This window comes from Mytilus trossulus, chromosome 12, assembly GCF_036588685.1.
Source record: "Mytilus trossulus isolate FHL-02 chromosome 12, PNRI_Mtr1.1.1.hap1, whole genome shotgun sequence".
Classification (NCBI taxonomy): domain Eukaryota; kingdom Metazoa; phylum Mollusca; class Bivalvia; order Mytilida; family Mytilidae; genus Mytilus; species Mytilus trossulus.
This window is the reverse complement of record NC_086384.1, coordinates 19,245,361-19,270,670: the sequence shown is the minus strand read 5'-3', so window position 1 is coordinate 19,270,670 and position 25,310 is coordinate 19,245,361. Positions and strand designations below refer to the sequence as shown.

The 25,310-nt window shown below is 31.5% G+C and overlaps 1 protein-coding gene across 1 annotated transcript; it reads right to left on the bottom strand.

Moving 5' to 3' along the window:
- Positions 1-779: 779 nt before the first annotated feature.
- Positions 780-25,265, bottom strand: LOC134693116 (uncharacterized). Its single transcript, XM_063553824.1, has 12 exons — positions 25,165-25,265; positions 23,499-23,525; positions 22,069-22,155; positions 21,102-21,194; positions 20,642-20,674; positions 18,897-18,932; positions 7,090-7,212; positions 6,833-6,889; positions 4,706-4,816; positions 2,846-2,872; positions 2,367-2,447; positions 780-1,212 (listed from the first exon to the last, which is right to left on the bottom strand). The coding sequence occupies exons 4-12, from the start codon at positions 21,175-21,177 to the stop codon at positions 1,106-1,108; spliced, it is 651 nt and encodes a 216-aa protein (XP_063409894.1). The 5' UTR covers positions 21,178-21,194; positions 22,069-22,155; positions 23,499-23,525; positions 25,165-25,265; the 3' UTR covers positions 780-1,105.
- Positions 25,266-25,310: the final 45 nt, after the last annotated feature.

Here is a 25,310-nt window from a genome sequence, read left to right as displayed (position 1 = left end):
TTTTCCATGGCGTTTTCATTTTATTTTCAATCAATGAATTTGACTGTCCCACTAGTATCTTTCGCCCCGCTTTTGTGGCTTTCACTGGGGCCAACAACTACTTTGCTTTAAACATTCACATGAGGGTAAATCAAGAAAAGCGACTCGGCTGCACGAAATTGTTAACGTGTTAATGCTAGCACTTGGCAGAACTTTCAGCTTGATCTGCTTGTCCTTTCGGAACACCTCAGATCAACCCAATTTTTTGATGAGATTCATGTTGCTTGGTCTTTAGTATTCTATGTTGTGTGTACTTTTATTTCTGTGTTTGTCGTTTTTTTCTTTTAGCCATGACATTGTCAGTTTATCTTGGATATAAAAGATATGCAGATAAAGTTAGGATCAGCTGACTTTGTATAAGATATAATGTAGTGAAATATCTACTAGAATTGGGCAAGATTTTAGGATAGTTCCAATTATTGTTGTCAAGACTTCGAGTGTTTAGATGCTGAACATACAACTCAGTATTAGAAAACAAGAGTCAGATTTCTTTGATATCAAACACACGCTCATTCAATCTTTATAAACATTTTCACACTTTCAAGTTGAAACCAGAATTCGTTATGTTTATTAGTACTGGAAAAGAATATTGTAAAGGCTAAGTATTGTTAGACGGGAAGAAGGTGTCTGATAGATCTCTAAAGAGCTCGCAAGTTATAACACTTCACAATCAAGCTGCCAAATATAAGTTCAATCTTTTGTTTTAGTAGTATCTGTGAAAAGTATGACGAACGGACATCAAAATAATATCATTTAATACCTTCTTTTATTAGACATATATCACAAGAAAGAAAAACACAAAAGAAACCAAAAGAAATTCCAAACATGGAAAGACTTTTAAATCTTTATTTGAATTTCTTTTGGTTAAGTCCTTTTTTGTCTTATTCAATACAATAGCAGATAGGTTTGTTTTATTGATATCCCCTTATAAAAGCAAAGTTAGTTAACAACTTTAGACCGTTAAACACTTATGGCAGCTAAAATATATGTTATGCTAGCCAGTTCAAGAAAAGAAAACGATTGTTTTACTTGAATATGAATGGTGTTTAATATCTTAAAGTAAACATTAAGACACACAGTACGCATCACATCCTGATCCATTACCAACACTTTGACAAGCTGTACACATGACTGATTTCAACTCTGATAGAATGACGGCATGATCACCATTACCTACAATTAAATTAATCGAAATAAGTTAAATCTTCAAATGGTTGTAACGAACCTACTTTCCTTACTTCAGACTCACTACGGTCTTTGATTGTGATTGCTTTTCAGATCAAGTGTTTTGCTATCGTGTACGGGCAGATATCTGTTTACGGTTCCGATAGCCTCTGCATTACAAAATATTTTGTTATCGTCTAAAACAGAACTCTGTCTACGGTTCCGATAGCCACTGCAATGCAAAATATTTTGAAATAGTGCACAGCATAGCTCTGTCTACGGTTCCGATAGAACACTGCAATGCAAAATATTTTGTAATCGTGTACAGCAGAGCTCTATCTACGTTTCCGTTGCTGCGGCAATACAAAATATTTTGTAATCGTTAACATCAGAGTGTTATCTACCTTTCCGATAGACACTGTAATACAAGTGTACATTAGATTTAGATCTGAGATACTGTGGATTTATCATTATTTGTTGGATACCAATTTTCGTTGATTTCGTTGGTACAGGTGGACCACGAAGTTAAATGTTCGATAAACGACAAATTTCTATAGGCTGAAATGCAGACTTCGTCAAAACCACGAAATCAAATATCAACAAATATGTAGTAGCCTTAATCCACGAAAATTAGTATCCACGAAAATAAATGAAATCACAGTACCTAATCCTTCTCCTTTATCGACAGACGATAAAAGAATATGATAACAAAGGCAACATGTACCACTGCAATACAATCAATTTTGCTATCGAGTACAGCAGAGTTTTGTTTATCGCTATGATCTCCACTGTAGTACAAAATATTTTGTTATCGTGTATAGCACAGTTTTGTATACCGTTCCGATAGCCACTGCAATACTGCAAAAGATTCTGTAATCGTGAACAGTGTGCTTTGCTTAGTACCCTCCTAGAGCACCTGAGATAACCCTCAGTTTTTGATGGGGTTCGTGTTGCCCAGTCATTAGTCTTTTCTGTTGTGTTTCGTGTACTTTGTTTTATTTGATAGACGTTATACTTTTTTTTCTTTTTAGCCATAGCATTGTTAGTTTATTTCTTTCTTGTGAGATTGAATCTCATATGGTTACATCGCCTCTTATTGATATAAGATTTAACTTTGTAGTTATTCATTTTTATCTGAGATCAACAATATACCTTGTACTTACAAAAGATCTTCTGTAAATTTATATCCCCTTTGGTAGTTGCTAGTTGGCAGAACATTTCTGGGGAGTAGCTGAATATATTATCTGAAATGATGCCAGAGGAGATAAATAAAGAATACCATATTTTTTTTCAATGTCATACGCGTATCAACCCGACCCAAATATAATCACAAGACCTCTGATCGAGGAATTATATTTTTGAAAGTTGATTTGTCTATCATATGATTCAAATCGATAACTTGACATCATACATGATAAAGTTTCAATTAAGCATGTGATACCGTGGTAGATATAAATATCATGAATGGTTAAATGAGCAATTGATAGTCATTGAATGTATTTCACATACACTCTAATAGAATGTACTACTTAGTATATATAAAAAATCAGATAACACATATACCGTTTTGATTATTAATAAATTATTTTGAAAGTTATTAGAACTTAAATGAACGGTAAACGTAGTAGTAAAATAATCTTACTAAAAGAATCTTGTGGTTCTTCTAAATCTGCAAAACAATAAATTACAAATGTACATGTTCATATTATAATAACAGACACAATCTTGCCAGAAGGGTATGATTTGGTAAGTAAACACAACAAAATATTTGCTTAGGGGTTTTAACTACTGTTTTAACGACTGTTTTAACGACTGTTTTAACTACTGTTTTAACGACTGTTTTAACGACTGTTTTAACGACTGTTTTAACTGTAATTGATGCCTTTGAATTTCTGTTGATCTGAACTCATCATTTAGGTAAAGACGAATATATAACTGAGCTACTCAATTATCCAATGTATTAAAAAATATAAGAAGTTTTACTGTTTTACCCAGTCAACTAAGTGTTTCATGTACCGTGTTCAAAATCAGGCAAATGTCATTTTGTTACTTAAAAAAAACCAGTTTGAATATATATATATTCGCATTTCGACTTTTTAAATGTCCATTTAATATGGTATGTGAATTTTTCTAAACAAGAATATGAGTCAACGTGGTATATAAGGTAGAAAAAAATAAGAACAGTTTCACATCACCAATAACAGCACGCAATTTATCAAGAACTTCAAACAAAATTCTGAAAACTCTAAAAGTAATTAATTCCACTATTTTCAAAGGACTACTTTGATCAGTTTATTGTCAGAAGTATAGAAAGCATGACTTTTAGATTTATGCAGATCAATCTTGATTTTGTAATTAAAAAAACCAAATGCGTTTTGTGTTTTTAAAGTCTAGTCTTAAATCTATGTCTGATTCTACATTGCGTCATAGATGTCAAAAATATAAGTCCGTGCTAATGCACTGCCTTCTAGGTTCACATCAAAGTTTTCAAAACAACTTCGAGTAGATTTTGTTGTTGTCAAAAACATATCGAAGGCCAACGGTAAAAGTAAGATAGATTTTACACACTGTAGAAAAACATGCTATAATATAATTTGCAATTAACAGTCCATGTTTATTCTGTGATTTGCCAGTTATTCATAAGTCAGTTTGATCGAAAGATGTGATCAACTTAATCATGTTATTTCTAATTAGGGTCTTAAAATAAAGTTTCAAAATATGAATAGATATCAAAATAAAATCATTTGTAACCAAATATCCGTTTCTAAAATAAAATTTTGCTCAACTATAATTAGAAATATTTTCCTTTTCCTAATCATTGCGTTCACTACCTGATAGTTATGTTTGAATATTATCATTTCTTAGTAGTGTGAAAATAGTTTGTGCCCTCAAAAAACTATAATTATGACATTCTAGAAGTAGTGTTTGCCGCTCTATACCTGTCAATTTATAATGAGACTGGAATGAAAAATAAGTTTCTTGGAAATAAATTTAATTCAAAGTTGGTATACTCTTGTGACAATACCAAACGCCTCTATTTAGAGGCTTTTTAATTCGTACTTCAAATGTACGGATATGTGATCCCACATGGTATCAGCATATTCCAGAATAATCTGTTGTAGCACAACGATCATAGATATAGGGAGCACATTTACCCGATACATGATTGGTGTGGTTGTGTCAAGTGACTTCACATTACAGTTTATTTTATTAACGGATACCGATTTGAGTGTTGGCCACATATTTGAGAGTCATGCATGACTTTAAGTGACAAAGATCTGAGGGGAAATTTTTTGTTTTCGAGTCTGCGCAAAGGGCATCAAATTTATCTGTCATTACTAAGTGGAACACAGAGGAAAGTACAAATATTTTAGTCAGAAACAGGGCACTCTAACATATATTTAATACATCACTTTATGATAAATATGTGAACTAAGTTTATAGTTTCCATTATCAATGTGTCTTTTATAGTCTACAGTTTTACTATCTTTCTTTAACTCACTCTGATTATATAGATTGCAATATTTCGTAGAACAGTCTGAATATTTTGGTTGTTGGTTACACACTGAACACATTATACCATTCATGGCATTGGCAGAATACAAATCTGCGCCTGAAAAAAGTAAAATGAAAACTAATATAAAAGTCCTACCCTGGCTTCTCTATGTTTCGTTTCAATCTTAAATATGCTAGACTCAGATCAACGTCCAGCCTTAAATCGACGACCGTTCCTCGAATCGACGTCCACATCTCAGTTAAGTCTCATTCACAAATCGACGTCAAATATTTGATCCTCTGATCGACGTCCAATGTGACTGTCATGTAATGCCAAACCGTCCGATCGATCACAGTCTTACCTTTACGATGCCCAATATCAATAAATAACGAGTTACTGCAAATGTACATGTAAATAAAGACAACAGTAGTATACCGCTGTTCTAAATTATGTAAATTATTAATAGAAATTGAAATGTATAAAATGTTTACTGATTTTAAAACATTCAAGTTAGAAATAAAAGATAAGTTTTATTCAGTTTTGAAGGGTTAATTTGCCAAGTGAACTCTCAAACAGTTATTACAGACATTGTTTTCAACCCAAAATAGGTAACAGATGAATCTTTTGCAGAAGATCGATTTCTATCGGGCGCACCATTATTGTTATTGTATATTATCTCTATAGTTTTGCTGTTTAAAGAAACTAACTGCCTTTATACATTACGAAATAACGAATTACGAATTAATAGTAGACGTATCACAAGGAAAAACAAAGTAAGTCACATCTTTTCTAAAGAAGACACGAAACACTTAATAATGACTTCATTTTTTTACAAAAATAAAGCCGTAAGTTTTCTCGTTTGAATTGTTTTACATTGTCTTAACGGGGCCTGTTATAGCTGACTATGCGGTATGGGCTTTGCTCATTGTTGAAGGCAGTACGGTGACCTAAAGTTGTTAATGTCTGTGTCATTTTTGTCTGTTGTGGATAGTTGTCTCATTCGCAATCAAACCACATCTTCTTTTTTATATTAACATAAATATTTCCATCAATTACGATATATCAGCCCAACTTTTCTCATGGTTTGCATCGTCGCTTATTACTTATTTCACCTTTTTTTTTTTTTTTTTTTTTTTTCTTACTTCTCTTCGAAACATATCCTTCATTTTGAATAATTGTGTCATGTTGCATTGTTGGTTGAAAACATCAACGACGCTTTTTAGTAAGGTTATTACGTCATTGCGGCAAATCCACAACACGGGCGTCGATTAGGGAAGACTTAAATTGGACGTCAATTTGAGAACAACAAACAATAAATTTATTTGGAATATAATTTTATTGTGACTTCAGGTTTGGATGTCGATTTGTGGAACGGACGTCGATTGAAAACGGACGTCAATCTGAGTCTTACCTATATTCCTGATGAAGTTACTTATTCAACCTTAAGGTGGTACCCAACACTTTCACTAAAATTGATTTGGCTCGTTTAATTTTCATAAAATTTTGTCAAAGTAAATACTTTAACAAAAAAAACAAAATTTTGAACCAACCGTTTTGTCAGAAAAATTACACTGGTTATATAGCAACTTTGATCATTGAGAAGCTTTATATTCCTTTTACAACACAACGTTATTAAAAGCTAACTTTACAGAGTTATCTCCCTGTAGTGTAAGGAACAACTTTAAACATATTTTATTTTTTAAAAAATCATGTACATGACATACACATATAAATACAGTGATACATTGATACTAAGGGATTCGGAAACAAGGTTTCCCATATATTAATCCGTCTCCCTGGTTAAGTTATATTCATATATTATTTATAAATTATATATGCTGATTAATTATGGTAAAGTCAAATATACTAATAAATTAAAAAATTTCCCAAAAAGGGCGAATGAGCAATCGAAAACATAAAAAATAACCAACATGAAATGAATAAAATTGTTATGAATGACATTGTTTAATCTTAGAATATGTACCGTATTGTTAAACTAAAAACACATAAAAAATACCAAGCTTAATACGAATTAAAAAAAACTATCAATATAAGCTTATAAGTTCAAATGAAAATATGCCATCTCTATGAACCTTGACATGCGAAAAGACTGCAGTCATAAAAAAAACATACCTGAATCAGAATGGGTACTTTCCGTAGTTGGTATGGTTGTTTGGATAACTATTCCACCTTGCGTGTAAAAAAAGTAAATATTAGTTAATAGTAAGACTAAAACAGGATTCAAATAAAAACTCGTATTTAAAGGAAAAGATCCGAAATTATGTGTACATATAATAATGATTCTTGGAAAACATGGTGCCTAATTACCAACTGCATAAACTATAGCTTACCTCTACGAGAGTTAACAAAATAAATTCAAAATGACTTACATTCACAGTGCGAGGGTGGACAAAAGCCTTGCGGACAAACAATTTGACACCATATATCCATTGCAGGATTCGCGAACATCCCAATTCCTTTACAGGTTACTAAACTTGCTGCAGCTGGTACATCTGAAATGGAACATAAATCTTTTAGTCAGAACGTTCCCGATAAAGAAAAATCTAGAAAGACGCTTCGACTAACGAAATTTGTAGTTTACTATTCATTTAGAGGAACGTTTCTCTTGAAACTGTTAAAGCAGTAGGGATCGAATGGCACGTTTTAAATCTCAGTTATAAATGTGCAATAATAACAGAAAATGCATGAAATCAAGAAGCATCAAAGAATGATAAAAAATGTTGGACACTATTTAAAGATTAACGCAAAAAGGAAGAAAAGTACGGATTATATGTCCCTACTCTGTTCAGTTTCATGTTCATACTTACAATTTTAGAGCCTTTTATAGCTTGCTTTTCGGTATAAGCCAAGGCTCCATGTTGAAGATCGTACTTTGACTTATATATGTTAATTTTTGTTTTTTTAAACATTGGAACTAAGACGGAGAAATGTCTCATTGACACTTATACCACATCTTCTAATTTATACTATATACACAAATATAACGCTGCAATAAGAATAAGCAAAAAGAAATTCTCTTGGCTATTAAAAGGCAATAAAAATCGAAACCATCAATTAGATAGTGAGTGCCAATGAGACAACTCTGTATCCAAATACAAAAGATACAAACAGATCTTGACATCTCGCTATTATATAAAGAATATACAAATCATTTTAGAGAGAGAAAAAATAGTCGCGTCAACTAAAACCAGAGCCAATATCATACATTGCATGGACAAGGAATATGCAGTATATGTACTTGGTTTAACTGCTTCATTGTCATGTCATAAGGAAAGTGATACCGTACCACATACTTGGTGAACGTGTTTATTGCTATGACAAAAAGGTGCTTACTCTCTTACTCTACCATATGTTTGATTTAATTGTCATTTGTCATGTAAGAAAAATAAGCACTATACATGCTATGCGACATATAAGAGTAACCTGTTTATTGTCATGAAAGAAAGGAACTTGCCCAACCACATTTTTTGGTTTTTCACTTTTATCCTCAAGGAAGATTTACCCAATTGAGCAGGTAATGCAAGTATATGGTCAGATAACCTCCATCGTGACTAACAATAGAGCAGGTAATGAAAGTATATGGTTAAATAAACCCCATCATGATGTAACAAAGGAGCAGGTAATGCAAGTATGTGGTAAGGAAAGCACCTTTATTACATGAAAATTGATTGGTAAATTAGGTATGTTGTAGGGTTAGAACCTTTCATACATGTCAATGGAGCAGTTAAACGAGTATGAGGTAAGGTAAGCACCGTCATGACACGACATAGAGCAGATAAACAAAATATGTGTCGGGATATTAATCTGCTCAACACGGTTAACCATTATATGGTAGGAAAAGCACCGTATCATGCTATGAAGGATTACTTGTTAGGGTAGGTTAATTGATTATGGGTTGAGGGAAAGTACCGTTTTGATATTAAATGGAGCAATTAAATCAAGAGTGTTTAGTGATAACTTTATTTTTGGAACGAAAACACTTGAAAATAGGCAATATGTTCAAGAATTCATTCAAACTTTGTTTTCTGTCATTTTGGTTTCCTTTTTTTTTTTATGAAGGAAAAACTATAAATTAAATCAAATGTAGGTCTTAGTTTCTTAAGTTTGTTGTATCATGTGGATCTATATTATCAAATCGCCCCCTTTAATTAACGTGACTATTCAAACTTTTCAGTTGTCACGTATGCCATTTTACTAGTGATGCATAAAGTTATAGATTTCCAGCTTTTCTTTTTAAACATCGATATACGGACAATTTACAGTTTTGTTTAATAGTAATGACACCTTTTCAATTGAACAATAAAAAGGACGACAAAAACAAAACTATCTCTTATAACTTTTCTTCATTTTTAATCATATATTGAATAGTTAAGTTGATTTTGACTACTAACCCGTCCTTCTGCCTTGGTCATTAAAAATACAGACAAGAAGGCTAATTGTTCCTCAAAAATACATAGGGAAAAGAGATCAACAAGAATACAAAATACGACAGAAATTAAGACGAATGGATGTAAACGTAAAATGTATAAACTAAACACTATTGTCCCTCCGGTTCGCTTTCTAGAAATGAAGACAACAGCAGTTTACCATTGATCGAATCTCATAAATAGAATCATAAGCCAAATCAAGTTTAAAACACAAAAACTGCAAGAATATCATGAACTCAAAAAATGAGTAAGACGTGATTGGTTTACAGGGAAAGCGTATCTTACTATGCATGCATCACCCGACAAGAAAAACTACGGGTATTAGTCCACGAAAGCAATTAATGTCAAATTAACATACGAAAACTATCCGTTCCTAATGTAGTTTGTACTCATGCTTTAAAATGAAGACAGAATTATAAGTAGATTATACCATTACTGGTTTTATGAGATTAACAGTGCTTATACTTCCAGTTTTCCTTGAAGTTTTTTTTTGTAGACTGATGATTTGATATGATGGTAATATATTTAATATATTATTTGTTTCTCTTCTCAAGTTTTCTTTTTAATATCTTCTGGCTCATTTTCTGAAGAAGTATTTTCCTTTTTCCCCTGAGTATACCGTCGTTAGGTTTGACATTCGATTTTGCAAATATCAAAATTGATATTGAAATAGGGGAATGAATTCCGCACACACCACCATATTTAGGAAGAATTCAATTTTTAAAATACATTTAATACACAAAATTGTAAGTGTATACGCTCGCTCTATTCTTTGCGGCTGTCATGTAAATGTGATGTTTAGGTAGTAATAAAACTAGGTTTAATATTCGAATTTTGTAAATCGATTGATCAAAGAAAAATCAAGGTTGAGATATTAAAATGTCTACATGATATTGATGCAATACGCGGTACACAGAATATGCAAAAAAATGAGGAAGAAAAAAAAACACTTTATAAACGTCATCGGTCGAAATCACTTTTAGTGGATTTCCCTTCTTTAGTTTCTTTTGACAAAGTCTTGCTAGTACATAGCACAAATAAACAAATGAAAAAGATAACAAACATAAATACAAAAGTTTAAATAAGAAGAACTTTATCTCAAATGGAATAGAGATCTAAAACGTACTTTTTAAGTTGTCTAATGCTTATTTCATATATTATCAGCTTTAGTGAAACTCCTACTCGCTATATAAGATTATGAGTAATGTCTATTTTCAAATGTATTTAGCAGATTTCCTACATACCCTTTTACAATTTAGTCAAAAAGTCAAAACTAGATTTGTCATAAAAGACATTAACCTTTCAAATAACTTCAAAAAGACACGTAGAGACTTCTAAGAACTTCCAAATTAAACAGCACACACTGATCACCTTAAAACAAATGAAAACTAATGTTATAAACCCACAGTGAAATTTAAGTCTATATTGGATCTTGAATGAAAATGGTGGACACGCATCTATATAAAGGTATCCTTAAAAGACCCAAGATACATGGAATCTTTCTCATTTTGGTTAGCAATTGTAATTGAGTTCACTTTTTGACTCTGAAGTGTGAATGGACTAAAAGGTATTGTCTTACAGTTGTGTAATGATTTATGCATCATGTTTATGTATTATCATCTTAGTTGAAAAGCTTACTCTCTCTTAAAGATTAATTCTTAGAGCTATTTTCAACTTTAGTTAGCAGATTTATTTCATACCCTATAACAATTTAGTAAAAACTAAAACTGTCACAAAAGACATTAACATTTCAGTATAACAACTGTCTTTTTGTCAAAATAACTTCAATAAAGCAATCATACACTCAGAGAAACGTGCTTTAAAAACTAAAATCAGATCTAAACAGTAACAAACTGAACATCCCAAAACCAGGGTCTTAGTTTTGAACTTGCTTAAGTGTAAGGTGCAGATGGAACAAGTTAACATATAATGCTCATCTTGTCAAGAACATTTGAATCGTGAATTACTAACACTTTGTCGATACCTCTATTGTAGGACTGCTAGTCCCCGTGGGTATCACCAGTCAAGTAGCCCCTTGTTCTATACTAGCATGAGAATACGGATATTATGTTGTTGAAATTTAAGGAATACATATACTTCATGCGAAGCTATAATGTCTTGTCTATTCGAGCATCACCAAAAAGACATTTATTGTCAAAATGCACAACTGGTGCATACATTTATACCGTAAATGTTATAAAAAGATTATACCGACATTGAAAATACGAAGAACCTTATCTTTAAAGGTAATAGCATTGTTGAAAAATGAAAATAACATTGGTCTTAAGATGACGCCTAGACTTTGAAAAGTACACCAGTGTTGGGGTTTTTTTCACGGACAAAAATGTACTTTTCAAGTTATCTAATGCTTAATTCGAATATTATCAGCTGTGTTGAAACTTCCAATATAAGATCAAGTTTAAAAGGGTTTTTTCTTCTTGTTTTATATTTTTTTGTGTGTTTATCATACTTTAAAGGTCTATTTTCAACTTAATCTACCCGATACATTACATACCATTTAACCATTTAGTTCAAAAAGTCAAAAGTAAAATTGTCACATACGACATTATTATTTCCAAATTAAACATTTTGTAACATTAAAATCCAAGCTGTTGCAATGCATGAGGTATATTTTCAGAGAAAACTGTTAAAATTCAAAAATATATTTTAACAGTTTCTCATTAGAAATAAACAATTGATTGTTTTCAATGTAACCTGTGAAAAGCATAGAGTCTTTTTAAAAGGTTGTCTACTTCGGGTAAATTCGTTTGTTGAAGTTGGTGGGTTTGCATTCCAATTAGGTTTAAAGGTTTTACAAGCATAATTAATATTAGGTCTTTTATTTGAAATTGCTAGGTGATCAATAGGTGCATGACTTCCACTGTTTGTAGACACTTTTGATTTTAAAACAAGATTTTTAATTTACAGAGATAAATTAAATATAATAAAAATATTCTGTGTATTGGTATTTAGAAATAAATAAAAGTACTATGTAAAATGAGAACCACGGCAAATCACACATGACGTTATAGACTGTATTACGTCATTTAAATTTTTGTCATAGTGCGTTCTCCAGCATACAGAATCTAAAATGAATAATTCTTGACTGCTTTTCACCATTTCTGTTTTGACTATGCCTTAGATGATGTTGAATATAAAGATAATATCACGATTAATCACATTTCTTCATTGTTTATACTTTTTTTCAATTAGTATAATTTAATACGATACGAATCCGCATATTTGATAAAGTTGTATAAGTCAAATCTTAACTAATTTGATTAATATCGGATGATTAACTTGTTAAAATTGAGATTGATCCTGTCGAGACACTTCTCTAGTTTTATATTTGAAAGAGATACAGAAATGATAAGCTTGCATGAGTGAAAACTGGTTTTGACACATGTGTCCCAATAGTCCATTTGCCAATTACCGATTTGAGTCTATTATTACACACTTTTTAAACAAATAACTTCCCTTTGTCAATCTTAGACTGGTTCCATACCGGACAAGATTCCTTTTGCCAAAGCAAAGCATGATGAATTGAAAGTGATGTATCGGCGGTTTAACTATTTTTTCATGAAAAACAATTTCTGAGGTCAAAAGTATTTAGCTAAACAACAAATTAATGTAAATTAAAAGATTTAAAAACCTTATGGATTACTCACATTACGCACATTACATTTGCTCTTTCTGATAGCTCTCTATTGTAAATAAAAAATAATGTCCGTCATACGGGAGACAACCAAATTAGGGATCTCTAATTACAGGGTCAATTACGGGAATTGGCAAATAGCCTATTGACACCAACAGGGTTAAACTTTGAACGTAAACGTTACTGTAAAAGGCCATGGAGATATATCGATATAAAGATTATTGCAAAAAATCAAACATTTACTACTATTAAGTTTTCCTAAAATCTAACTGAAAAAGATGTATAGTGACTGAACAGGTTACACACATTTTTCTCACGAAACAGAAAAAGAATGCACCTTTGAAAGCAACAGACATTTTTATATTTCGGGCTGTCAGTGGAAACTCAGATCTAAGTATCAAAGTGAGCTATCACAAATTACTGCAGATTTTGCAGAATTTCCCTAGGTTATTATGATTTCCGAACAATTAAATAATATTGCTTTGCGAAAGCCAAGTTTATAAACTTCACGTGCGATTTCAGAGAATAAAGTAGACCCTTACGCACTGCATATTCATATCTGCATTGTGGACTGACCCGATATTTTTTTTGAATCACAACCAGTCCAATGATGCTCACATTGTTAGCGAGTACACATCGAAAAATAAATGAACAAATAACTGATTAATTGGTATATATGCATCTTTCTATGTTGTGGTGTTACACTATTGTTTCAGGTAAGGTTGGAGGTTGGTACATATTAAAACGTTTATACTGGTTGAATTTGTTTGCACCTGTCCCAAATCAGGAACCTGATTTCAGTGGTTGTCGTTTGTTAATGTGGTTAATAAATGGTTCTCGTTTCTCGTTTTTTTTTATACAGATTAAAAGTTTTCCCATTTGAATTGTTTTACCCTACTCCCTTTTCGGGCCCTTTATAGCTTGCTGTTCGGTGTAAGTCAAGTCTCCGTGTTGAAGAACGTACTTTGACCCATAATGGTTTACCTATACAAATGACTTGGATTCAGAGTTGTCTTGTTGGCACTAAAACTACATCTTCTTATCATAAATCTTGTCATAAATCTATTTTCTAATTGTATGAATGAAAACCATATAAACAAACAAAAAACGAAGGTATTGCTTAGATTTCGGGATGGTCAATTTGTTTGTAAGTCTGATTTCAAGAAATCAAAATATAATTCCGATAAAAATATTTATTTCGCCTACTTTAATTACCAGCTTTACTTATCCAGCTGTGAAGAAAAATATTAACTTTGTTATTCCAATATGGCAGTGTGAATGGAACATTGTTCCATATAAGGTAAGATATCAGATAGATATAGATAACTACTGACTCCTCCAAAGATTAGTATTCATTTTCCTTATTTTGTTATAAAATTTAAATTAAAAAAAAATTATAAAGAGGTGAAATATATGTGGACTATTCAACTATTGTCAGCAGAGCATCAATCTTAACACATTATATGAGGCTTCATTTTAGTTTTGTAATGATAAAAAAAAAATCAGATATGGGGAAATGTTTGTGGCATCCCAAATATACATGTCATCAAAAGAAAATATCAGTTGGCTTTTTCAATAAAAAAAAAAACCAACCCCACTCTTATTCGAACACAGCATTTATTAAAACTGCAAACGAAAGTGGTACGATCTTTCTTTAATGACAACATTTTTTTACGAAAATTGGATCATCAGTATATATTGCCTCAAATCAAATTTTCTTATGCAATGCCATTTTTTTTAATATAATCAAAAGTATAAGTCATCGTTCTATTTTCCGAGGTACAATGTTACATAGATTATTCATAAAAGAACTACTTTTTTGTGAATAAATTGGGAATAATGAGATCGAATTTGTAGTAAAATATGTAAGGTCTTGTATATTATGCTTATATAGTACACAAAAAGAAAACAATGGTGTCCCAGAACTTTTTTTCTAACTACAATCAAAATATGAAAATTACACTATCATTCCAGTATAAAAATTCTGTTAAGAGATATTTCCCTTACACAGCTAAGATGAAAATTGAATGAAACAAAAACATAAATTTATTATTTGTTATAAAAGTTTAAATAACTCAATCAATCTCTTATTTTTTTTTTATTCAAAAGAACAGTCTTTTTAAAATAACAGCAATATGACAGTTGTTATAGATTTCGATTTTGCCATTTAAATTCGGACTTTCCGTTTTTAATTTTCCTCGAAGTTCGTTTTGTTATTTTACTTTTTTCAATTTAAGTTTGCTATTTAATCTGTTATGTCTAAATATTTGCATTTGCAAGGAACGAACTTGGCCGATAATGTAGTATTTTTTTACAATCCAAGATGGCGGTACAAAAAGCTCAGTAACATCAGGGATTCTGCTTGTATAACGATTTTATCTCAGTTTTATTTTAATTTTTACAAAATCTTTGAACATTTTATCAAACGACGTCAACATATTTATATATCTATTTGCACGCCAGCATGCTATTGGTGACTTTTCACACATTTTCAGGTGATAATGAAACTGAAAATGTAAGTAGGTTAGTTCCTGGTTACTTGTCAAAGGCGGGCACCTGCTCTCTTATATATGTTATAAAATTATCTTAATTACAAACAGTAGTTAGCACCTATCTCTGACATGATTTATATATAATAGAGTTGTGATGTAGGTGAATTAGCAAGTAAAGTTCAAGTTTTTATCGAATAATATTTTGTAAATGACCGGTCATTGTCTTGAAGGGGTGTGGTAACGTTTGGAATAGTTGATTGCACGAGTCGTTTGGGGAATCGTGTTTTGATTATATATATTTCATTACATCTGTTATTCACAACTAATCCAATTCAACACTATCTGAAAACTACGAATTGGTAGGTTCAACGTTATGGAATATCTGTCTCACAGATGACCTCGGGTATATTTTTATTGTAACAACTACGAATAAAACGTCGTGCTGCAATTACGATGTGTAACATAACATAAGCGATATCTGGAGCATTTTATGCTAAACCTTTTCCCTGACATTCCCTGAAATTTGTGGTGCTCTGTATATATTTGCATTTGTAGTGTTTTGTTTTGTCATTTGTCGTGTTAATTGCTTTGATTATGCTCGTCTTTTTTCGACATGAGTTTTGATTCCCTCTTTATCATCTTTTTACAATTTTCTTTAACTATTTCATTGGAAATTTATATGGTTGAGAAACATTCATATCTTGAATTCTTTTGATCTTACGGTCTTGACTCATCGGCATACAAGTATATTCTGCTCTTTGGTTGGGTTGTTGTCGCTTTGACACATTCCCTATCTCATGCTCAATTGTATATTCTAACTTTCCTTTTATTCATACTTAGGGTGTGGGAATTTCTCGCTACATTGAAGTTCTGTTGGTGACCTTCTGCTTTTGTTTTTTTCTATGGTCAGGTTGTTGTCTCTTTGACACATTCCCATTTCCATTCTCAATTTCATCTTACACAGATATATCACATATAAATAGTTTGAAAGTAAAAAAAAACAAACAGAACTGGCAATGTTTTCGTATTTTAGGGACATTAAATCATCAAAACGGCGATATACTAAGACAATTTCCTGACAATAATTTCAGCCCAAGTTTTCAAAATTCAATATTGATAAATAGCGTTGATTCCAGTACCGCAATTCGAACGTTGTTTTTAAATTTATAACCATTTTACATATTGTAAGCCAGAAGTTTGGGGCTTTTTTTAGCCCAGAAAACAAAACAGTAACGGTCAAAATAAATAATGAAAAAATGGAAAATGAAACTGAGGATCTTTAATATCATGTCATTAAAAGTAGCAATCATATCATATTTATATTAATTAAGTTTATGTAACGCGTAATTGAATGTATATCTGTGTATATACACGCGAGATCAATCCGTTATCAGCGTTTCAAAGTCGCCTGTGAGGCCCATATTTTACCAGTTAAATGACAATAAGAAACGTTTCTTAACTTTTAAAAAAATATTAATATAGGAAATGAAGCCATGAGATTTCTAACAATGTTATTTCAAAGGACCATAATGTTCTAGAGATTGTTAGTCCTATTATCGATCAATAAACCATTTCTAAATTACATGAAAATAAATAACGAAAAGAAAATGCAGGTACTAGAGTGCTCGTTATGCCATTTTCGATATAAATAAACTCATCATAGATACCAGGACTAAATTTGGTATATACGCCAGACGCGCGTTTCGTCTACTAAAGACTCATCAGTGACGCTCGAATCCAAAAAAGTTTAAAATGCCAAATAAAATACGAAGTTGAAGAGCATTGAGAACCAAAATTCCTAAAAGATTTGCCAAATTAATCTATGCCCTTGGAAGAAAAGCCTAAGTATTTCAAAAAATTCAAAAATGTGTAAACAGTAAATTTATAAATATAACTACGTTTCAAAGAGACATAAATTCTTTAAAATATTTGTACGTGCTAAAAAAAAAAAAGTAAAATAACAAAATATTCGAACTCAAAACCGAAAGTCTCATTTTAAATGGCAAATCATTTCGAAATGCTATAACACATCAAACTGAAAGACAACTGTCATATTTAGAATCAAACAATTTTGAAGTTCGCTTCAAATACAAAATTAGACAGCAATTTACATCGATTATAGCAATAAGTTTCTCCAAATGAAGGTAAAGCAATATATGGACAAAAGAGGTAAAAAGGTGTTTCAAAAAATTCAGCTTTAAGAAAACACCAATTCAATAACATTTACAGAAAAAGGAACACATCAATGATATTTCTTGTCAACACATTAGAGTTGACTACTAGACGTGTGATACCCTAGGTGCAAATCATTCACTGGCAATTGCATCAACTCAGTTGTATACATTCACCAAATATAACAAACTTACAATTAATCATGCAGTACCCACGTGTCGTCTACATAATTATTATAAGTGACAATTTAGTCAAAATAGATGACAAGGTCAAATCAAAAACAAAGTTTAAGAGAAGTAAAACCCAAACAACCTGGAAATACATATATAGCTAAATCAAGGTAATACATATTAAGGTACTATATTTACAGACAATGACTAAATCAATGGTCACACGTAAAGAGAGATAACTCTGGCGGAGAATATTGAAAACAGATGTCAATTCAAAATTATGCCGACTATAAGTGTTACTGGTGCTTTGATCTTTGATGAAAGAGTAAGAATAAATACAAAATTTCCTAATTACGATCAAAACAGATACCCTATCGGTTGAACAAGTGTGTTAAGATATCTGTGGTTACCATGATAACATGTAAAAACATGAACCATAAATACTGGATCAGCAGTAATCAAAAGTGCATAAATAATCCAAAAAAGGACAAAGAGAAAACAATGGTGAAGCAACGAGTCAAATGGAAGTGAAAGATTTCAAAGGGAGAATCAGAACTCGTTATTAAAAGAGAGACTGGCAGAATTATGATAAAGCATAACGAAACGGCAACAAACAAGTACTTAAAAAGCAAGAAATGACTAGGCAACATAAACCCTGATTAAAACCGAGAATTGTATCATGTGCTCCAGTTACGAACTCATGTTAAGGTTTTATACATTCGTATCCCACCAAAAGAAGAGGCTGGAATCAGGCGCTTCAGGCCTATATGTGGTACACGACATAATGCTTGTGGTAAGTTCAAATAATTTAGTCCTTTTTGGTGATGTTTCTTGTTGTCTTCAATTTGTCTTGGAACTATATTATTCACATGTGTTAAGCTTTTGTGTCAATGACACTTTACATTTCTTTACATACAAAAATCGTCAATTAAATCTGGATAATATGAACTCCGAAAAATGGTATCACGTTTTCTAAATGGTAGTAAATTGTTTTAAGGACAATATGTATATAGACATTCCTGTTCTGAAATGTTGTTATGTTTTAAGTTTTAGAATCAGATAACACACGTTTTTCATTGTATGTTGAAATTACCAAATCACAGAGAAACAAAGAATTAGACAACAATATCCTTGCATCGCCGTTGATAAAAAGGAGATAATGAAACACACTTTGCTCATCAAAACGAAATAACGGTTCTTGAAAGTTATGATATAAATAATTAAAAATCTGATAATAATTATGGATATGCTCACACTTACCTGACCCTGATTGTACTTTACTGGAGGAGGGGCTACCTGCAATTATAATAATGATAAGTAAGAACAAGTTTGCTTTATAAGTTTGAGATTTTTAATTCAGGGTCATTATACGTTAAAGTGCACAACGTAATATGTGATTCTTTATCGGTAATTCGTATATTTTCCTTTTGATCTTACTGTCTAATATTTTCGAGTATCAACGTACTGGCTGTATCACTGAAAATTTAAGCCAATACATTGTGTTACGTCATAATTACCAATAAACAGAAAAATAGGTAGTTGAGTTTTGATACTGACTATATCATGTGGAATATCTAGACGAGCCCGTTAATGTATGTTAAAAAAAGACATCATGATATCTCTATTTGTAGTGTACATTTATTTTACAGTCAACTATATCAAACATAAGGACTTAAACGATTCATGTTTAAGAAATTTAAAAGACGAAACAAAATGCTACAGAAACACCATATTAGGAAAATATTTCATTTAGGTTGTTGTAAAAGTTATAATATTTGTGATTAGTTACGGATGATAAGAAATGGAGAACAAAAATGTCAAAGAAAGACTGACAAAATTAAGGCAAATAACGAAAAACGACGAAATGACAAGAAAGCAGTCTTAAAATACATTTCATAACATTAGTACCAAAGGATGAGCAATACGAACCTCATCTTAGATGAATAAGGTTACCAGTATGCCTTTTTGGTTATAACCCTCTCAAAAAAGTTAGCGTCTGAGCATCCCCGACTTTTAAATATTTTACTTGAGCGTTCCTGGTGAGATTAATCCAGAAAAACACATACACTTTATATAGTGTTGTTTTCAGTTTTCACAACACTAGGCCGATAACTCTGTTAGTGGACTTTCAGCTTAGAAGTTAGTACTGTGGTACGGACATGATTCGAAACAAAACCTTGCTAAAAAAATGTAAATTTTGATATAAAAAATAAACTATGGTTTGAACTCCCTCATCAAAAATTGACCAAATATCGAATTGGCTATTTGCAAGTCCTTTTGAACATATAGCTCTTCAACTGTTTTGGTTTTTTACGCATACCTAATTTGTATGTATTGGGTTTTCTGCGTTCATGCTTAAGGTAAATTCAAAAGAGCCTTTTGAACGCATCAACTTTATAAGGTGATGTTTATTTTTTACACCAACAACCAGGGTTGGTATCAAGTGTTACTCAAAGGTAGGTTCATCATCGACACATGGTTAATGTCGTGTTGATTGTGGTAAACACAAATTCGGTATGTATACTCCTAGTTTTAATTTTTAGAATGTAGTTTAAATGAATAAGAAGTGTTAGTATTACATGTATTTGCAATTGCGGTATAAACATGTCTAGACCGACTAACGAATTTGGATATTTAAGTTGAAAATCGTTAACTCAGAAACCCCCACATATGGTATCAGTTTCATCGACTGGAAGTTAATTGTTTCATACAATTAATACGCAGACTTTTGTTTCATAAAACGTTGCAATTGTTTTTGGTGGTTTTATTAGATAAAACATCGTTTGCATTTTATCAAACTGTGTGACAATATCACAAACAAGCAAACTATTGGACAATAACATCCTTAAATATCAACCAATGACAAGAAGAGAACAAGACATAGTTTGCCTATCAAACTCAATAACAGTTCTTAAAAAATATTGTTATCATTAAAAACCAGCAGAAAGAATTTTAAATAAGAAAATGTAAATGTTTTGATTAATTATGAATATTCTCACACCTACCTGAGCCAGATAGTATATTACTGGAGGTTGAGCCTATAAATATAACATAATAGAAATATATATTGTATGATTTTTATATTCTTATGATATTATAAGGGAAAGTACACTATGCAATGTTTGAATCACGTTTAAGAGAAAAATGAAACTTTTAAATGTCCAAAAATAAAATAACAAAAATAACGAACTCGAAAATTCAAAACAAAGAATCCTCATTCAAATGGCAACATAAAAATATTTGTTCATTAAACTGTTTCATATTCATCATTTGTCCATTCGAGTACAATTCTTCCTGAAAGTTCTGTGGTTCTAATGTTTAGTAATTTTGAAATTTTGTCAACAGGTCAAAGCAAATGCTTTGCAAATTTAATGAAAATTAAACCAGCCATTTTTTTGTCAAAGAGCTGGGTACGACCTTTATATAATGTTATACGCCTGGTACCTTTAATAACTATTAACTTACATTCTGGGTCTGCTTGGCATTGAATGCCTGGTGATGAACACACATTACATCTAGCTTGTACAGATAACGATACCATACGTCTATTTGGTAAACCTGAGAAAAGCGAAAATTTCAGATTGACAATAGACGTATTTACACTTGTATGCAAATTTGTCCGCCATTACATAACATCACACAGGTTCCCGTAAACTTTGACTTCATAATTCAAAATATTTGACGTCACAACTAAAAAGTGATTGTTGCTTGACGTCAAAATGTTATTCGGAGGTGATATAAGGTCATTTGGAGGCAAAATACATCTAAATACCAAAAGTGTCAATACGTTTATGAATACCTATAATAAACGAACATAACATCTAGGTTGTATAGATGACGATATTTTGCATCTATTTGATAAACTTACGCAAAAAGGGGGAAAGACAGGGGGATGCGTGCCTCCTCTGTTAACTGGTTTTAATGTGACTGCTAAAAGGGTCACGTTTTGATTTAGATGGGTGATTATATCAAACGCATGAACATGAACAAAACCAGATAAAGGAAAACAATTTGTGTATGAGGGCCTCAGGGAAGATTAGTTTATTGTAACTAACTGAGTTTACCCTCTTTAAATAAAGAATTCATTATTATTATTATTATTATTATTATTATTATTATTATTATTATAGCCCTACTTTTTAGAGCTGGTACTATTATCAACAGTTAATGGTTATCTCACTAATTAAAAAACGTACAGTATGTTGCACATAACATTTACAAACAATTAATATAGGTAATTCTTTAAAGGTGTTTTTCCTCAAACAAGACTATACAGATGAAAAGTTCTTTTTCGTTTGCATTTATAATCCGGTTGTAGTTTATGTGAACGCTTCAAAACATACATTCGTCTTTGCAGTTTAAAAACAATTGATGTTAACGCACAAATTCAAACTATCAAAATAATCATCTGCACAAAAAGTGTCATACTTACAGAATAAATCAATGCATGCCGTATCATTGGTTTCACAGAAGGAACAAAAATTGTCGGCTAACTTGTTCACTTTTGATGTCAAAGTTCCTAATTGTGTAATAAAATAAAATGTTAACAGTATTTTTCATATTTGTTTATTGCAAATACGGACATACAGTTGCGGTAAAAGAAATAATTATGGAAACAATTTAAATTACAATATCTAGTGTTATGTTCCAATAACAAATTACATTTACTATCTGATTTTTCTTCTATATTCCGAACAAATAAACTCATCATAGATACCATAATTGATATTTCTTTTCAGTCATGCAATACGTTAACACCAGACGCGCGTTTCGTCTAAAAAAAGACTCATCAGTGACGCATGAATAATAAAATACAAAAAGGTTTAAAAAAACAAATAAAGTACAAAGTTCCTAAAAGTTTTGCCAAAAACAGCTAATGTAATCTATTCATGAGGTAGAAATCCTACAAAAATCCAAGGTTATGTAAAAAAACTTATTTATAGTTTATTGTGCCTGATGTTCATATGATGAAATCATAATCTTTCAGTCAGTTTAATTGAAGTCTGGAGCTGGCATGTCAGTTAACTGCTAGTAGTCTGTTGTTATTTATGTATTATTGTCATTTTGTTTATTTTCTTTGGTTACATCTTCTGACATCAGACTCGGACTTCTCTTGAACTGAATTTTAATGTGCGTATTGTTATGCTTTTACTTTTCTACACTGGTTAGAGGTATAGGGGGAGGGTTGAGATCTCACAAACATGTTTAACCCCGCCGCATTTTTGCGCCTGTCCCAAGTCAGGAGCCTCTGGCCTTTGTTAGTCTTGTATTATTTAAATTTTAGTTTCTTGTGTAAAATTTGGAAATTAGTATGGCGTTCATTATCACTGAACTAGTATATATTTGTTTAGGGGCCAGCTGAAGGACGCCTCCGGGTGCGGGAATTTCTCGCTACATTGAAGACCTGTTGGTGACCTTCTGCTGTTGAGTTTTTTTATTTTGATCGGGTTGTTGTCTCTTTGACACATTCCCCATTCCATTCTCAATTTTATATCATATTAATACATAAGTGCAGACGACTGGGCTGGTGATACCATCAGGGGAGAAAACTCTCACAGCAGTGGCATCGACCAAGTATTTGCAAATAAACTAATCGTAGATACCAGGCTGGAAATTTTGTATTTGCACCAGACGCCAGACTCACCAGTAACGTTCCAAACAAAATTAAAAAAAAATCAAACATGTAATATATCACAAACTAATGGAGGTTTTTTTTTTATTATTTCCGTATTATGGCTTTGGTTGTCGGTTTTCCAAGTAGATTGTATCTCTTTACAGTAAATAGGTCTTAAAATTTGCATAATGCATAATTAAAAAAATCATAATGATAATTTGCATAAAAAATACATTTTTTTAACATACCAGTTAAATCAAGTTCTGCAGTGAACACTACAATAAAAATAATATGTCATATATGTAACTATAAATATTGTGTACAAAACATAGTAAAAACAAAGGAGTAGGTCTAGTAAAATCCCTTTTTTCCCAAAAAACAGCAGTTTTGCAAAATTGTAAAAATGTAAACTTTAAGCTATTTTTTGGAAAGTAAAATACTTCTGTTACACAAATACGGAATGTGCAATATAATGCACATATATTGGTAACTTGCATCAGTAAGTCATGCCAAATTACTGAAATAATCACAATTTAAGCATTTGAGTTAAATTTTAGACGGTTTTAGTCTTAAATGGAAGTGGCCGCAATTGTGTTTGTTCTTAATATTTAAATGTAAGTTGTAATGGAATAACCGTTTCGCAAATGATATCGGATATGTTCCTCACGTCGTAACTACAATCCCCTTCCCTGTAATGAATGTGACCTACCGAATTAGACTATTTACCGGATTTGTCATCACATAAACAACACGATGGGTGCCACGTGTAGAGCAGGATCTGCTTACCCTTTTGGAGCACCTGATATCACCCCTAGTTTTTAGTGGGGTTAGTGTTGCTTAATCTTTAGTTTTCTATGTTATGGCATGTGTACTATTGTTTGTGTGGTAATCTTTTTTTCCTTTTTAGCCATGGCGTTGTCAGCTTATTTTCGATTTATGAGTTTGAATGTCCCTCTGGTATCTTTCATCCCTTTTTTGTATTTGATGATTGTACCCATTACATATATAAAGGTTGAGAGTGAACACAGATGCGGTCACTTTCATTTTTGACAAAAAAAACATCTGAAAAGTGACACATTACGGCATAATCGATAGATTTTCATATATAAGCTTGAATTTTAGCGTCCTTCAGTACTAAATGAGTTCAAATCTTTTACACAAACTAATTGAATCGACTAAAGTAGACACTTTAAGTCATAATCATGAGGTCCTTTGATCAAAATTCCAACGTGACTGGTTTGACTGCCAAGTGAAGAAGGAACAAAGCAACTTGAAAAATCAGATGTACGTGTGATTTTTTTATGACTGTTGCTTACCTTTTTCTAGTATTTCATTTGGTCATGGTGTTGTTGTTTTCATTTACTTAAAGCTTTTTATTTTTCCTTCTTATCGTTAATTATAATTGTGTGATACATTGACAGATTAACAATGGTAATGTAATGTCTACGAAAGCACTTATATAGGTGTTACCCTATTCCTTCAGATAGAATTGAACATCTCAGCTCAAAGTTGTATACTGCCAGTAGTTTGGAAGTGTATTTTGAAACAGTTTTTTTACCTCTAACTTGATAAGTTAAATGTATGCACTGTTATAAGAGAAATCTTAAAACAATAATTTACCTTCTTTTATTAAGAGTACATATTATACAAATATGTTGCATCAATAATAATCTATAAATATCAATTGAATCATAATATGAATATATAAGTGATTGTGTGTTTTTCATTATCTATGTTAACCTCTTCTATTTTTTATTGGGGGAGGGGAGAGGGATATTATCATGATATAAGCACTGACACTAACAGGTCAGAGTTATTAAAAATTTTGTATTCTTCTTTAATAGAAGAAATGAATATAATTTGTGTATGACATGAAGAAATACAAAATAAAGAATTATATAAAAAAGAACTTACCTTCTGAGCAATACCAGTTAGAGCATGTAACATTGTTCTTCTTGTTACAATACTGACATCCAGCACTCGCTAAAACACGGACTAAGTTTGTAACCGTATCTACAATTGAAATAGCATTAAGATAGTTTAAAAGTATTGACAATAAA